The 12,592-nt window shown below is 40.2% G+C and overlaps 1 protein-coding gene across 1 annotated transcript; it reads right to left on the bottom strand.

The window, feature by feature from the left end:
* Window positions 1-165: 165 nt before the first annotated feature.
* On the bottom strand, window positions 166-11,697 carry kcnk5a (potassium channel, subfamily K, member 5a). The gene is made up of 5 exons (XM_056394362.1): window positions 11,152-11,697; window positions 4,190-4,301; window positions 3,687-3,853; window positions 3,394-3,562; window positions 166-3,289 (listed from the first exon to the last, which is right to left on the bottom strand). Exons 1-5 carry the CDS (start codon window positions 11,335-11,337, stop codon window positions 2,343-2,345), a joined length of 1,581 nt encoding a protein of 526 aa, XP_056250337.1. The 5' UTR covers window positions 11,338-11,697; the 3' UTR covers window positions 166-2,342.
* Between the last annotated feature and the right edge of the window lie 895 nt (window positions 11,698-12,592).

Below are 12,592 nucleotides of genomic sequence, written 5' to 3'. Positions count from 1 at the left end.
TCATGGAATAGATTTAGACAAATTGAATTTCTGACATGATGATGCTAGAGGAAATGTCAGAGAATCAATGAATTTTTTGAGATGTTTGTAACGGGATTATTGTGGTGGACAGACCAGCTGATATTACTGCTAGTATGGAGTACCAGTAAATGATCACAAAAAAAATCTGGTTTTAATAAATGTTTATTTTACATGAAATATACAGTTTTGTTTGGAATTTATATACAAACATGAATAATTTAATGATAAAAAAAAAACAGACAACTGCACAACACAACAAAACTATACTGGAGTTTTTACACAGTGGAGCAACAAAAAGAAAAAAAATAAGGACAATGGGTTAAACCAGCCTAACGTGTTTTTAGTTAATTATCTAGAGACATGCTTGAAATTCAGTCCTGACAAGTACCATGGCTGCATAACAATGCTGCACTGAGACAGTCCAGGACAACCAGTGGAAAGTGAGAGAAAGAGGAACAGAATACACAAAAGTACGGCCCTGTCGGGAAATACAAAGGAGGAAACACCCAGTGTGTAAGAGTACACCTTTTGAGTCACTGAAAAGTACATTCAATAGATGTCACATTGTACTACAGTGGATTTAAGACAGTTTCACTTAACAGCATTCAAGCAGTAAGGCAGAGTTAGGATGGTCAGGCCCACTTATTCACAAAAAACTACAAGTACTTTGTTCAGTTTAACTGAATCTGGCATGAATGACTGGTTTGAAATACAAGGTATCCCTGTGTGACTCTGCATCGCTGCCATTTTACCATTCAAAGTAACACTGGTTAAAGTTTTTGTGTGCAAGTTAACATGTGCAAAAGGCAGTGGGTTAGCAGGACAGCTAATGGTTATTACAAAAGACTGCAAAACAATGGACATTATATTTTGGTCCCTCGAGTCCAGTTGGATTCACATGAAATGAAATGGAAATACTGTACAATAATGGAGCGCACCAATACTGCTGACTTTGTCTCATGACGAAAACTCACGTCAAGAGATTATTGATCTGTTACAGATTAACCTTGGTTGCCTGTCATAGGCGGCACTTCAGTCATTCATTCCAGCGTGAGCCCCCCCACCAAGGGGTAGGCAAACACAAGTAGCAAGGCCGTGTCCTGAGCAGAGCTGTGTTTGTGGCTACTGATGGGCCTTCAGCCAACATTTACATGGCAAATACAATGAAATGAAAGGGTGCTAAAGAAACACAGAGTGAGAATATTGCTGCTGTGAAGGTTTCAGTCCCATTATGCGCTGCCATGGTAGAGGGCCCAGAAGCCACAGATTTGACATTTGTCATGCTGTCATCAGCAAAACACAACTGCAAAAGTATGTGTTGACAAAACCAGTTTCAGTGCACTCTGAGAGGCGTCTGCTGTGTCACAGTGGGAAGATCATTGGCAAGGCTGACTTTTTACAGCTGCCAAAAAAAAAAAAATCTGTTTAAACTGTCTCTGGCTGGATTTTCAGATTTTGTCATAAATGTTTCTCTGCTAAAAAAAAAAAAAAAAAAAGAAATGATGATTTTCCTTTGTAAGTTCACTCTGTTGGTTCCAGGACTCAGATGTTGCCTATGCATCACTGATGACCTTGTTGTGCAGTCACAACTCTGTCAGTCATAATAAACAGCAATCTCAGACACAAGTTATCAACAACTTCACAAAACAAAGAAATGAAATATCAAAGAAAAAAAAAGAAAGAGTTAGAATTGGCCCATAACCCTTTCTTTAACAACATTTTTCTTCAAGGACAAATGTTTGGCTCAGGTTTTAAAAAGACAATCTGCAATGGAGTGGACTTTGATCTGTCCTCATTTGGTGGAATTGTGCAATGAGAGACATATAAACCCATGTAGTTTTTGTTTTTTTAAATAAAAAGCTACTACGTCCTTCATTTTAATAAATACTATTAAAACACCAATATGGTGAATATGCATAGAAGAAACTATGGGAAAAATCAATTACATTTCCATGCAACCATGGAAAATAGTTCTTGGTTTGGACAATACAATAGTTTCTGAAACCGTGTAAAAGACAGAAGTAGAGCAGATGTTTGATACTCATGGGGTTACAAGTTATGCTCTGTGGTCCAAAGTCATTAAGATTCTGGACAGCGTTCAAGAACTTTTGAAATCAGTCAACATGATGTGTATTATCAAGAAGACGCCGATTTTACATTTGATCTTTGCAGTCTCATTATCAGACTCCGAAAGTGCAGCGGGACATCTGATATCCTTTCAAATAGTTCACATTAGAATACATATACTTCAATGCCAATCAAGTCAACAACAGGTGACCAGGAAGATGTATTGACTTAACACAGTTACAGACTCTAGTATCTCAAGATTCTGTGTTTTCTTCCTTTGCATATTCCTCTACCAGTTTCTCATACGAGTGGCTGTGCTCTGAACCGTCACTCGTGAACACGGAGCCTTCAGATTCAGAGCTCGGCTCCTCCTTGGAGTTTGGTTCAATGTTTTCATCACATGTGGTAATAGATAGTTTTGCTTTAGAATCATCATCATCATCATCATCGTCGTCATCTTCCTCCAAGTTGTTGCTGAGAAAGTTTTCCTCGTCAATAAAAGTAATGTTTGCATTTTGGAAGGTTAGGGGATGGTACTCTTTAGAGTCCCATGTCCTGCGACCACCTGGTCCACAGTCTCCCACTCCTCGGCTCTCGAGGTCCACGTCCTTGTCAAGTTGGTTCTCATACATTTGGTCCTGGTTTAGGTCGCCCTCTATGTGATCTTCTGTCAGCAGCAAACCATTGTCTGATCCCAGGAGGTAGTTCTTGGACTTTGAAAAAGCAACAGTGACGCGGTCACTGAAACTGTAGCGTCTCTTCTGGCGTGGCGAGCGGTCCAGGCTGAGGATGGTGTGCGTATTAAACATGGGAGCATCATTGCAGCTCTTTGAACGACCAATGTCTTTGGATTTATTGATGTTGCCGCCAGCGCTTCCACTGGTCCTGTCATCTTTTTTGGTGCCAATCTGCTTTATCAAGTCATTGTAGCCTTCCTGCTTCTTGGACAGGAAGCTGAAGATGTTGACATCATTGGGAGTGGGTGGCAGACGGAGGGCAGCCTTGTGAGACTCTTTGTAGTGCCGGAGCTCATCCAGAGATAGCTTGCGCAGCTTGCGGCGTTTCTTCAAGGCCTTGTGAGCTTCTATCACCATCCGCACTTTCCAGTTGAAGAACAAAGAAAGCCAGGCCAACCCCAGATAAATCCACACCTCCACAAAGTAACGGTACAGAGTCGGGTATTCTTTGTTTGGTTCAACACCTGCAGGGCAAAGAAAGGGCACGGTATCATCTCATTTGCTCAATCAAAAGAATGGTTATCTGTGTACAGCTTCAATGATTCAAGAATTGCCATTCTCATCTCACCTGCTACCAAGTCCCCAAAGCCAATTGTGGTTAAGGTGACAAATGAGAAGTACAAGCCTTCGATGTATGTCCAACCCTCCTGGGACATAAACACAAAAGGTGGGAGTACTAAATGGATCAGCACACCCCAGAGGAGAAAAATAGCTGTGCAGGTGAACTGAGCCTTTCTCTGGAAATGAAAAAAAGAGAAAAAAGGAACACTTAGTTCAGGTGAAGAATTTGCATTACCACAGAGAGATGAAAATGAATGTTTGCCAAAAATGGATGAAAAAAAAAAGCCCATATCAGATTACCAGTGAAAAGCCTTTCTTGGTTAGATACTGGCCCAGGTGCTTGGCTCTGCCACCGAAGAACTTTCCAAGCTCACTGATCCAGGTGAGACACAACGGCACACCAAACAGCCCATAGAAGATGCAAAACACACGGCCTGCTGACGTTTTGGGGGCAATGTTACCATATCCTTTAAAAAAAAAAAAAAAAAAAAAGGTTAAGGTTATTTTGTTGCAGATGAAACAACACGTTCATGCATAAAAACCCACGCCAGTAATATGGATTTTTCTTAATCCAAATCATCTGTAATGTCCCGTACGTTTGATTTACACAAAGTAAAAAGCAAAACATTCGACTGTCACTGTAAGACAGTGTTAAGGCTGCGTGTCAGCCCAGAGCATGTTTTTGCTGACTACAGCAGCATTACTAAATCTCATTTTCCCTTGAACATTTTGGAAAAAAGTTTGACAAAAACAAGTGGAAAAAAAAAAGTTTCTTTTCCCAACAGAACTCCAAAAGCACTTACCGATAGTAGTGATAACCGTGGCTGCAAAGATAACAGCATTTGGCCAGTTCCAGTTGTTGAAGGTCTTACTGCCAGTTATGGTGACCCCTTGGCCTGCAGCATCAGACACCACCTGAAACCACCAAAAAATAAAAAGACCGCAACTGAGACAAAGAGGGAATTCAATTTAAAAGAGGAATTAATAAAGAACTTTTGACTTTTATCAATTGGCTGTTATAGAAGAGTCCAGCCTGGCTAAGCTAAAAGGAAGACAGGAAGTTTGTTGTGTGCAAGCTCCATTTCTTCCACCACATCCTTCCTGCGATACGTTGATGGTATCTTGAGTAGTACTGATGAGCTGAAACGACACTCAGGCACCCAGGAGAGTCGCCTCTAACCCGAGGGCTCAGTAGTTCCAACCACTGCTTACTTTGGTAAGGAAACAGGAAGGCAAGTGCTACATCCCTAAACAGTCATTTCGTAATCACATGATATGTGGATTAAAACGCACCAGGTGCTTATTCAGTGCCTGCTCTCTTATGTTTGTTTTTCTTTTTCCAAGATACACAGTTGCACTGAATATGTACAATACAAAGAAAAAGGTCTAACTACTTTTAGCATGACATACGTCAGCTCACTCTTGTGAGGAGGTTTTAGTGTTGAAATCCAAAAAGGAGACAGAAAATCATTCCCAACCAAATGTGTGCTCCAACAGCCACAACAGTAACTTGAACTGCCCCTCTTGGGTATCCACAAACACTCGGCCATGTGTGCCGGGACAATGCATTCCCACTGCCCCCCCCCCCCCCACACACACACACACACACACACAAAAGTTCTTCTTTCTCCAAATGTGCTGGCAGGAGGGGAAATGTGCAGGGGTTGGCAAAATTCGCATAAGCCCTAAAGTACTAGAAGATGCTTCGTTGTTTAATAATAACAGGTCTGTGACAGCTCTGCAGTGTAATTACCGGCACAAGTGGAGGCCGTTCTTTTGTCTGCTGAAACAACACAGCTCTTCCGTTGGGCTTTAGGATGACAGCAGTAACCACCGAGTTTGTGTTCAATCTATGACTAGAAATTAAAGAGGAAAAACCTCACTGGAGTGAGTCCTCCTGATGGCTCACAGCATCTGTAACGACTGCATACATTTATATGCATGGGGTAAACTAGTTATTGGCCATGCTCAGGATAAAATCTTGTTTGGCTTAAACTGATTACAGGAACCTTTGATACGCAGCAGCTGCATATCACTTGCTGACCTGATGAGCCAATTAACACTGCAGTCCCATAGATATAAACAGCCTCCATTTACCCTCCAACTGTGTAGAGTTCACTACATCTCGTATACATAGGAAATACATATCTGTGCCGAGTAAACTGTGCAATGTATTTTTTGGCATAAAAATCCTTGATGCACAAATAGTGGAAACACAGAGATGCACCACAGCAGACTGTATCAAATCAAAAGCGAGACACTTCTAAAGAACAGAGCATGTGTTCACCTCTTACATCTAGCCACCAAAATGGTACATTTTTTCTTTTGCCCTGTAGGATTAGGTGTGGTTAAGCGTCAAGGCATTTACGATAACACAGCTGCACCACTTTTATGAAATGAAACCACATATTTGAAAATTCTAATAGACAGCACCCCCCACCCACACGCAATTTAGAAAGGTGTTTGAGGTTTGTTTGCTATGTGTGAAACAGAAAAAGTGAGTGTTATGTGTGTGGCATGTCTGCGGTGTATGTGTATGTATATATATGTGTGTGTGTGTGTGTGTGTGTGTGTGTGTGTGTGTGTGTTCAGCTCTGCACCTTACCCCCGCCTAATGAGGGTGATTTGCACATGTTCAGTCTGTCTGCCTGATAAAAAGTGCTGAAGTCTGAGACATGCAAACTGCTGATTCACAGGAATAAGAGCAGAGTGCAAGCTAAAATCATGGGAGCCAACGCCATCCCCTCAAATGTATGTCAGTGGTAGACAAACGAAGATGACCTTTAAAACGAAGGCTGACGATAAAGGTTAATGCAAATCTTTAAAGTGTTGCTACAGTTGAACTATCTTGACTTTCACCTACCAGGAAGAAGAGGTATTAACCAGCCACAAAGCAGTAACTGACCTAACAGGCTTGGCAATGCACAAGGTCTTTAAATATAAAAGGGTCACTGACTGGTCAACTAATGGTCGCCTCAGGGCACAAATGATCCTGAGAACAAGGCAAAAAGCACAAACACTGGGGGAGCAGGATAAGACACTTTTGTGTCACAGTGAGCCCAAAGCAGCTTAGGAGGAAGTTGTTACACTGGCTTCTTCACAAGTCTGACCTCTGGACGACTAGATGTCAAACCACAGCTGCCAACACGGACATACTTCTGCTGACAATTCATTAAAAAGGCTATATGAAGTAAAGTGTTAAAGAAGAGCCACTAGCACTGGAAAAAACTAACATGACCTTAGGAAATAAACCATTTTCATCAGATGCGTTTTTCTTCTGTTAATGTCCAAGTTAGTTACAGAATATAAATAAAAAGGAAAAACATAAAATAAAGACCAGTCGTGGTAAATAAATTTTTCAGTTATAAAACTGAATTGTGCAAAGTGGCGTAACCAGTGTCTGACAAATGGAACAAAGATGGAAAATATCTGAAAGTGTGCTAAATAAGATGAAACCACAGACATGAAAAAAAGAGCTTTATTTATGATGAACCTCATACTGACATTCATTACTGAAGTAGTAGAACAGTAATGGTAACAAGATATCCTTGCTTTTACAAAAGTTAACCTCTTACTAGTACTAAACAACAGCAGCCATTTGTGGTTGACTCATATTCTACATCTGAAGACGTCACTTAAGAGTTTGGGAGTTCCAATGGACATTTTTTTCACTATTATTCATTAATCAAAAAACAAAAGTCTGCACATTAATTGATAACGAAATAATTTTGTAGAAGGCCTGCTGACTTTTAGGGAAAATGTCACACAAATGGTTAAGGCGAAGGTGTTTTAGCTATGCTTTGCAATGCTTTCATGCATTGTCTTACAGCTGCAGCCTCAAATATGACTCATTTTGTGTCAGGATACACAACAAGACACAACAAGATGGAAACAAAAACTGTTGAATTTCTGTAAGACCTCTGAAGACATTTGGAATTTTTCAATTGGATGTTTGCAATATTTTCTGAAACAGATAATTACAACAATAATAATTAACTGACTGAATATACATATTCTGGGATACGGTTTTGTTGAAACAGAAATCAACTGAACAGTTTTAAGCTAGACATCTATAATAAAAAGGATTGCACAAAGATGTGAAAAGGCATGATATGAAATCCATTATATTGACTTCCATTCATACTGAAAACAACAACAACAACAACAACAACAAGAAAAAAAAAAAAACCTGCCAAACCGAAACTAATCCCATGACCAAAACAGAGTCTGTGCCACAGTCAAGTAAAGGATTCCTTTACTTTTATGGAACTGAAACTATTGTCAAACTGCAGGCTTAGCAGTTTGCCACTGCCACACACTGATAACCGAACAAGAGTAAAAAACCACAATGACAAACTCCAACTGTTATCAGGACAGCTGGCGATCCAGCTTACCGCTCAAGCTCCTAGGTAGTTTTCCACTTCCAGCATACAAGCAACAGCTGCTGGTGGGCAGGATTGACCGACACACAAACAATGAAGTCACTCAAGCTCTTTCTTCCATGTCATTATGTATTGATTTCTGATACAGAGGTGGATGACTTGCAAACAATGCCTCCTGGAAAACAATGCTGAGATTTCACTCTGTGCACCAAGTCAAAAATCCAACACAGAGCGTGGGGGGAAAGGAACTTCGCAAGAGATGGAAAATCTGGAAAGGTGTGGGATACTGTTCGCGTGACTTATTCCAAAGCTGCAGCTTTTTCTGGAATTTGGTAAAGACATAAGGGGCCAAGCTGTGAAGTCCCTAGACAGCAAAAGAATTGTTATCTTACATCTGGTTAACAGAGCATATTATACCATTAACTGATTTGTGTGCTGCTTTCATGTTTGCTGATGATATTGCATGAAATTGTGAAACTTGCTTCATTAATATCACCCATGTTTATTTTTTATTAATTCTAAAATATCTTTGCCAAGTCGATTAACATTTAATCCAATTTAAAACTTCTTTGGGATTATTGTTGTTCATTGATTGATTGTTGAACGGTGTACAGTGGTTGCTATTGGGATGCTGACAGTCTAAAACTGTACTAACATTGTACAGTCAATCAGGGTCTGCAGTAAAGTCACATTAGGCACACAAGGTAATAAAGGCATTGCTGCCTTGCCAGGTAATTGCCTAAACCTAAACTCATGACATTAAATTCAACTGCTACCGTCAATTATTTCATTGTTTTTTTTTTAACACTTTCTGAAAGAGGAAGACAGACCCAGCTATGTCAGAGTAAAAGCCTCTACACAGAAATATAAGCACATGACAAAGTTAGCTATCCCCAAACACAGTGTGCTGCTTCATTCATTTGTGCTTTCATTCTAACCAGAGGCCTTGTTTCACTTTAAGCATGTGACAGCAGGGTGTTGATACATGTTTGCAAACGTCTTATTTGACCACACAAACGTGATCTTTAGGTCATATCCAGTGGGACTAACAGGAGAAACTTTTTTGCAGTCACACAAGTAAAATCAAAATAACCCTCCTCAGAAAAGCCACAAGCCAACAAGTGCAAAGAAAAGCTGCACTAAGGAAACTCCAAGGATACATCACTGGTTACAGTTCAACTCTTTACACGTAACCTTTACACCAATATTCTGGGCTACTCCTTCAGCAGAAAACTAGGACACATGGCCGTTGTGTTCTCTTTAGAGAATTTGACCTGAATATCTACTCACAGTGTGAGGTGTGTACAACTCATGCCTTCAGTAAAAGTTCAAGGTTCTATAATACATTATAACACTGATAAAGGAAACTGCTCACTTTCAATGTTAGTATTAAATTACTTTTGCTTATACACTAATAGTGTCCAACAATCCTGCAATAAATCCTCTACATCCTCTCATAGTTATGATCAGTTGTGGTGCTGTTGAACAGAAACTGTGTTATATCAACAGGTGTTCCTATTATTTTGCCCACCCCATTCAAATAAATGAGAATAGGCTGAATAACAGACACACTGCAGCCTCTAAAATGATCATCCAGCTGAGTCAACACATCTAACACAGTTTCAACAAGAACTGATGCCCCCCCCAAATCTACACACACCCACCCTCCCCTCCTCCCCTGCAAGCTTTTATCACCGCTTTTACCGCTTCTCAAGAGCCAACATTGATGGGCCATAAAATCCAATCTATAAACTGTGACCACTTCAAGAGACCTAAAGTTAATAGTAAACTCCTTGTTAATAAAAACAGAGGAGACTAACTTTTACAGGAGTGTCGCCGTCTCACGTTAAGCCTGCTAATATATTTTAATTGTTAACAAGCTGAGCATAGTTTCCACAATGGAAACCTAATAGAATCTCGGCTTCTGAAACAAATGAGGCTGAGGTGACACACTGCACGTTTCTCTGTTTAATTTACTGACTCCAGAGCTGCTGCAGCAGGTGTCTTGGCACACACCAACAGAGGAAAGATACTGGTAGACTGCGTGTCTAGAAATGAACTGTAACTGGGGTTAGGGTTAAGACGTCAAACATGATTTAATATTATATTTTCGACCATGCCTTAAAATCCCAAATGTGGTATTAAGTTGTCTTTCAGTTTCAGTTCAGCGACCTCTAAAGTTTCAAGCAAAAATCTGAAGTCTTTCAGCTGTTGTTCCAAAATCTCTCAACCATAATATTCCTGAAGCAGAGTTGGCCATTGCAGGGATTTTGGCTGTTAAGGAGGTGCCATGAGTGGGGGGAGGTTCAGGGGCATATCCCTTTCAGCCCTCCCAACACAGAAAGGAGACGCAGAGGGAAGCAGAAGGGGGGGAACAAGGGGGGAGTAGTAAATCTCCCCCAATACTAATGTGGGCCCAAAAAGGGAAACAGGTTGAGACATGTTTCTGGTAACACTTGCAAGTGCAAAAAAACAACCAACTAACCAAGCAGAAAATCATATTTCTATCCGTGTCTTTACATAAATTTACCTTACTGGTATGTTGCATTTTCCACTGCAAATGAAGTCTTACACATTAGATCTATACTCACATCTTCTTGTCACACTCAGACAAAAAAAAAAAAAAATCCAAGGTCATAAAGGCTCCACACTTGTGGACAAACACCTGTGAAATCACAAGTGTTGACTTACTGTGTTCAGTCAGTGCTCACAGTAAAGCACAGGGGTCAATGGCACCAGCTTTACTACTGGTTAAAAAAACTGCAATTCTGGCAAGAAGCCGGCAATAGAACACTGTGTACTTCAGCTGAGCTTATAGATTGGCCCTCCACATCTATTACCATTATCATTGTCCCAGACTGATAACCTGCCCAGTTTACAGGAGAAAAATATATGCACAGGGTAATAAAATAATTATCCTCATTAACTATGGATACAATGCAGCGATAATGATAAAATAACGATAATATCTGTGATAGACACTCAAAAAAATTGTGATAAGTCAGCGAATTTAATGACAATTCATGAAGTTTGGTGCCTTTATGGAAAATTAAAGTTCAGGCCTTCAGGCTGGTAAGCCAAGACTTAAGTGTGGGTGTGTTGACCCAGAAGGCTGAACCGTGGACTGACAACTTGTCATTCCTCAGGAGTTTTGTTAGTGTTTGGTGAAAGCTAACACACCAGCTGAGGCTCATTAAGCCCTCATGTGTCACCCCTTTCAAGTTAGAGAAAGCTACAGCCAGTATTCAACACGGAGGTGGTGATTCACTTTGAAATCATCTTCATGTGGACTCAAATATGCCTGCTGCACTCAACGTGGTTTAGAGTAGCTTGTTTCAGAAATTCAAAAAGGAAAAATGTTAAATTTAAGAACATGTCCATACCTCTAATATTCTGTCCAAATCATCTTGCGTCAGACAGGGATGGTCCTCAAGTATTTTATCCTTCTTGGCACTATACTGCTTTGCAGCCAGCTTCCAATTGGGCTCCTCCAGGACTTGAAAAATTGCTGCCCCAATGGACAGGTAAAAAATAATGGCAGAAGTCAACAAGGGGCCTTTATCTACCATACTTATGTACAATGACTCAACTTGGAGAGAGCGCGGGATAGGGGGAGAATGAGAGAAGGAGGGGGTAGATAACAATACCCGAAGTTATGCGGGACTCATTCTCAGCAGGTCTTTTGGCTTAAACAAAAATGTTTCTTCTTCCGCACGATGGGCTCAGAGAAATGACAGAAACGTGCCGCTGCTGATGGCATCGGGCTCGAGACATAACAGCACGAAAAGTTAAGTCATAAAGCGCGAGCTGAGCGCGCGTGCTACTGCAGCTTAGTACTCTCTCCACGTGCACAGCCGGAGAAATAGTGGCTGCTGAAGTAGTGAACTCTGAGCAGGGGAGTGGAGAGGAGCAGCGAAGATCCGCCCAGAAAAAAAAACACAGCAAGGAGGGGCCCACCTCTTCAGTTTGTCCGTTTTTTGTTTGTTTCTCCACAGGTGAGCAGCTGCCGACATACAGTGATATTCAGCACTAAGTTTAACACAGAGTCGCAATAAACTATCATGGCTTCAAAAGTTCCACTTTTTTTTCTTTTCTGAAAATATACCCTAAGACAAACTGAATATATTTCATCAAAGCTGATATAATGTTCACTTTCAGGAATTTGCTACAGACGAAAGCGGTTTAATTAAACTAAATAAATATATAGCCTAGCTAATGAAATTACCTCAAGGAAATTCATGAATCATAATGAGTACATTTATATTAGAGACAAGTGAAGTGAAGACATGCAAAACAATGTTATGACTATATATATATATATATTATATTAGGCTATACAGAGTAAACCATGAAATTTAAGGCTGTTACTATAATATTCTTTTTCACTGGTGAGTCTTTTTAAAATTTGTCTTCAGGTTATTTGTATGGCACATTATCATACACAGAGGTCATTCAATGTGCTTAAGAGAAATAAAAGAAGCTTAAAAATAGAGAATAAAGTATAATAAAAAACAGTATAAAACACAAATTGTAAAATAGATAATATCTTATTAAGTGCGAGGTTGAAAGATTAAATGAAGGTGGCAGAGAATAGATCAGTTTTCAAGCTTATTATTAAAGCCAGTTACAGTTCGGGCATATTTGATCTTCAGTGGGAGCTGGTTCCAGCAGTGGGCAGCATAATTGCTGAAACTCACTTCACGCTGTTTAGTTTTAACTCCAGGCTCCACAAACTGACCAGCTCCTGCAGATCTTAGAGACCTATATCAGGCTCATATACATCAAACATTTCTGAAATATATTCAGGGCCCAGTCCATTTAGTG

This window comes from Seriola aureovittata, chromosome 13 (assembly GCF_021018895.1).
Source record: "Seriola aureovittata isolate HTS-2021-v1 ecotype China chromosome 13, ASM2101889v1, whole genome shotgun sequence".
Classification (NCBI taxonomy): Eukaryota; Metazoa; Chordata; class Actinopteri; order Carangiformes; family Carangidae; genus Seriola; species Seriola aureovittata.
The sequence above is the reverse complement of the archived record's forward strand: the minus strand, read 5'-3'. Positions and strand labels throughout refer to the sequence as shown.

What these genes read in the sequence shown, in the direction of transcription:
- kcnk5a (XM_056394362.1), bottom strand. Translation starts at nt 11,337, where the DNA reads ATGGTAGATAAAGGCCCCTTGTTGACTTCTGCCATTATTTTTTACCTG. An exon ending in ATTTGGACAGAATATTAGAG is followed by an intron (nt 4,302 to 11,151) that starts GTATGGACATGT and finishes TGGTGGTTTCAG; the next exon opens with GTGGTGTCTGATGCTGCAGG. An exon ending in CTTTGGGGACTTGGTAGCAG is followed by an intron (nt 3,290 to 3,393) that starts GTGAGATGAGAA and finishes TTTGCCCTGCAG; the next exon opens with GTGTTGAACCAAACAAAGAA.